The sequence below is a fragment of the Crocuta crocuta genome, unplaced genomic scaffold (genome assembly GCF_008692635.1).
Source record: "Crocuta crocuta isolate KB4526 unplaced genomic scaffold, BGI_CrCroc_1.0 scaffold97, whole genome shotgun sequence".
Lineage (NCBI taxonomy): Eukaryota > Metazoa > Chordata > Mammalia > Carnivora > Hyaenidae > Crocuta > Crocuta crocuta.
The window spans coordinates 8,548,811-8,553,077 of record NW_027531999.1 but is presented as its reverse complement, the minus strand read 5'-3'; the positions used below and the strand labels follow the sequence as shown (position 1 = coordinate 8,553,077).

The following is a 4,267-nucleotide window of genomic DNA, read 5'->3' as shown; positions in this document are numbered from 1 at the left end:
TTTTGTCAAGCGCTTCAGCAGCCTGATGCAAAAGTTTTCAAAAATTACTTAAAGGTAGGTATTTGGAAAACTTACATATATTCATATAATTAGGTAATATTTTAGACCTGAGAGAGGGTACATATTACAGGATACTGTGTCATACTGTAATCTTACCAGTTATTACTTACTTGGGAATCTCTTTGCTCTAAAACCAGCTTCTAAGAATTTGCAGTTTTAGATGTTAATACTTCAGAGTTTTCTATAAAGTCAATTTTCAACTAAGCTCTTAGAAAAGATCATAAGAGAGGTAAGCACACTGTGTATATGCTCGAACACACTGAAAATGCTAGTTTCCTTTTACAGTGTGTGTTGAAATTAGGTAGGAGCTACAGGTTTGAGACAGTAATGTTTAAGAACATGTGCTCTGGGGCGCCTGGGCGGCTCAGATGGTTAAGTGTCTAACTCCTGATTTCGGTCAGGTCATGATCTCACATTTCACGAGTTCAAGCCCCATATTGGGCTCTGCGCTGACCGTGTGGAGCCTGCTTGGGATGCTCTGTCTCCCTCTGTCTCTGTCCTTCCTGTGCACGCGCGTGGTCTCTCTCTGTCTCTCTCTCTCTGTCTCTCTCAAAATAAATACACTAAAAAAAAAAAAAAAAAAATGTGACCCTACTGAATTGAAAGAAAGGAACTAAAAATATAAAAACAGAAGTGGGAGTTACTTGGTTGTATCTTATTTTGAAACTTCTGAATTGTAGATCGAACAGAACAAAATCTCTGACTTGTCAGAGGCTCTTTTTACATTTATAAAATTAGTGAGTTTTTAAAAATCTCTCCAAGTTGGCAAGAAGTACCAAATGTTTATTTAGTATTCATATGGACAGCTTAAATCCGTAAGGCAGACTATCTCATTGTCACCCAGATAGTCATTCAGTGCCACATCGTGACTTTACATCATGACTTTACTGCTGCAGATATCCATATATATGACTTCTCTTGCCTATAAAGAGCTTATCCTCTGGAAATAAAATTCCAGGGTAACAGATGAAAAAGTGTTCTTTATTTTTATTACCTTCATTCAACAAATTGGCAGGCAAAACACTGTGCCAAATATGTTGGTAGCAAGTGACTGAACAAATGGCTGGCTACCAGGTTCTTCTGTCCGATACATTCAATAACATTCCTAAGTCAGGGCCTTTGTTGAGGAAGAAAGTGTGTCACCCTTGGACGTTGGTTATAACATCTCCTGTTGGCGGTTTTTTCCCCTCTAGTAGTCTGTCAGCTTAAACTGACGAGAGTCTGTGAGAAGAATATTGGGAGTTACTGTTTGTCATTGGGAACCCTCCCCACTCCCATGTCCCCGTAAAAGCGAAGTACCTGTGGAGGTAATCTCTGCTAAGTAACTGATCAAACTGGAGAAAAGGATTAAAAAAAAAACTAACTCTTTATTATAGGTATCTTGTAAGCAGATGCACGTGCAGCGTGCCAGGTCTCTGCTCCAAACATACTAATTCATCCAGCTGCATTTATAAAAAGTCCCCTCCCAAGCCCAACATCTCTTCAGTGCTGGCAGTATCTCTGGGATAGCAATGTTCTTCTCGTTGGGAAAAGTCTGGATTCCTTCTTTTGTGCCTACTATCTTTAGATGTGATTGATTCTTGGATCTTGCAGATCCTCTTTTCCTCACTCTCACTTTGTCTCCCCTGCTGCTTCTCTAGTACGTGTTTGTGTTACCTCCCGTTAATCTCCCTTCCCTCGTAGCCCCGCCTCTTTGAACACCCTGAATAGGGATGCGTGGATGGTTTAGTCGGTTGAGCATATGACTTTGGCTCGGGTCATGGTCTTGCAGTTTGTGACTTCAAGCCCCGTGTCAGGCTCTGTGCTAACAAACAGCTCAGAGCCTGGAGCCTGCTTCAGATTCTGTATCTCCCTCCCCTGTTCATGCTCTGTCTCTCTCTGTCTCTCAAAAATAAATGTTAAAAAAAATTTGAAAAAAAAATTTTTTTAACATTTATTTTTGAGAGAGCGTGAGCAGAGGGCAGAGAAAGAGGGAGACACAGAATCCGAAACCAGCTCCAGGCTCTGAGCTGTCAGCACAGAGCCCAACATGGGGCTCGAACCCACGAACTGCAAGATCATGACCTGAGCCAAAGTCAGCCACTTAACCAACTGAGCCAGCCAGGCGGCCCCCCCCCCAACTTTTTTAAATGAAAACCCTGAATAGACCTCTGAAATTTATTCCCCTCATTCTTCATAAACCTATAGAGTTGACTAAAAAACAAGTTCATGTTTCTTAGTTTGACATTCAGGGTTTTTGTTTTTGTTTTCATATTCTGATCTCAGACTACCTTTCTGGTTTCTCTTGCAGGAATGGTCTTTGCTATTTTTGCTGTTTTTCAGAAATTGTGCCTTATTAGCAACCCTCCTCTTTATGAATTCTACCTATTTTGGGGGGGGGGAGGGCTTACCTCAAGCATGGCCTCTTTGTAAGGCTCTATTTTGCTCATATAGCAATCATTCTCTTCACTTAGTCAATAGATTTGACTGCTAGAATAGATTTGATGCCTGATCTGCTAGATGCTAAGGATGCGATGATGACTATAGTCCTTACCCTTAGTGAGTTTAGTGCCTATTTAGTCTCTTTAATGATCACTTAACATGTACTTAACTATGAAATATGGAAGTTAGTATGGTAAATTGCAAGTATTTTTTAATCAAATAAACAAATTCCTTAAGTGATAACAGTTGTTATCTTTAGCTTTGATTTGTTTATTTCTTCCTCAGAATTTAGTTGTCCAGGGACGCCTGGGTGGCTCAGTCGGTTGGCGTCCGACTTTGGCTCAGGTCGTGATCTCGTGTTTCGTGGGTTCGAGCCCCACATCCGGCTCTGTGCTGACCGCTAGCTCAGAGCCTGGAGCCTGTTTCGGATTCTGTGTCTCCCTCTCTCTCTGACCCTCCCCAACTCATATTCTGTCTCTCTCTGTCTCAAAAATAAATAAACTATAAAAAATTTTTTTAAATTAATTTCACAGTATTAGCTTTGACGGTGTGCCAATCAGCAAAAGGTATCCAGAGCATGTTTTCCTCTGAGCACTTGAATTCTCATAGCATTAGAGTTAATACCATAGTCTTCACTAGTTTCCTAGCTAATGTCAACATAAGTTACCTTGAGACTTGATCAAATTGTCCAGAAAAAAGTTCTCGAACCATGTGTGGATTTATGAAGTATGTGAAATGTTCTGAATTTTTATTATATTTTATAAAAGAGTGACTAGCACTTACTGACTTGGAGCCATTCTTCAGGTGGTATCTTCTGAAACCAGTACTAATTGTACTAATACTTTATTTCCAGGTATTCTTCCAGAGAGCAAAGCCCTAAGGACTGGATCTCCCTGTGCCTACTTTATGATCAAGAATTCCAGTTAATAATTTATAAAGAAGCAGTTTTTGTGTGCCATTCACACTGGTCTTTTTAACATTGCTTTAAGCTTATTGCAGTATATGTATTGGGATTTTTCTGTAAAATGGGTGTAATTTTCTCTGAATACAGGTATGTGACAACAAGAGAAGTTGCTTGCATGCCAGTTCAAATTGTTCTATATAAAAATGCTGTTAAAAGATACAGCACGGTTATCTTAGTACTCCCCCCCTTTTTTTTTTTACTTGAAATATTAAATTCTTTATAAAGACCACATAGCAGGAAAACAGTGTACTTTTTTTCAATTGCTGAATATAAAATGTTTGAAAATTTTAATTTTATGTGTGCAGACTCAAAATATGGGGAGAATACAGCAAATTAAAACTAATTTTTTGTAGATAGCCATTACATTTCTTTAAACTGTTTCGATGCCAATGTGTGTTCTACAAAAGAGAATGGTTTCATAAATTAACTGATTTAAGAGTAGGTGTCGGTGTTACACGCTTTTTATAAAAAATAAATTTTACGTAGTGAAATCTACCACGTCTTGTTATTATAAATAGCCTTATTTTCTTATCTCTCCCAGATTTCCCATTTAAAGAATTACACATTTAGGCTTATGGATGATTTATTTATGCTCTCAGAAGGTTATATGCAACTTAGTTTTGTTGGACTCTTTTTTGTTTTTGTTTTTGTTTCTTTTACTTATTTGAGAGAGAGAAAAAGAGTACAGGAGGGGCAGAGAGAGAAGGAGGGACAGAATCCCAAGCAGGCTCTGCATGGTCAGAGTCCAGTGTGGGGCTTGAACTTACGAACCCTGAGCTGAAATCAAGAGTTGGTCACTTAACTGACTGAGCCACCTAGGTG

The 4,267-nt window shown here is 39.0% G+C and overlaps 1 protein-coding gene across 1 annotated transcript in view; it reads left to right on the top strand.

Annotated features, from left to right (window-relative positions):
- XPOT (exportin for tRNA) overlaps positions 1 to 3,940 on the top strand; it is a 161,151-nt gene extending 157,211 nt beyond the window's left edge. Inside the window, exons 24-25 of the mRNA XM_077775254.1 lie at positions 1 to 54; positions 3,335 to 3,940. The exon at positions 1 to 54 is cut by the window's left edge and continues 12 nt beyond it. Of these exons, the coding sequence (XP_077631380.1) occupies positions 1 to 54; positions 3,335 to 3,361 (81 nt within the window). The 3' untranslated portion in view covers positions 3,362 to 3,940. The remainder of the gene's footprint in view (positions 55 to 3,334) is intronic.
- The last annotated feature ends 327 nt before the right edge of the window (positions 3,941 to 4,267 follow it).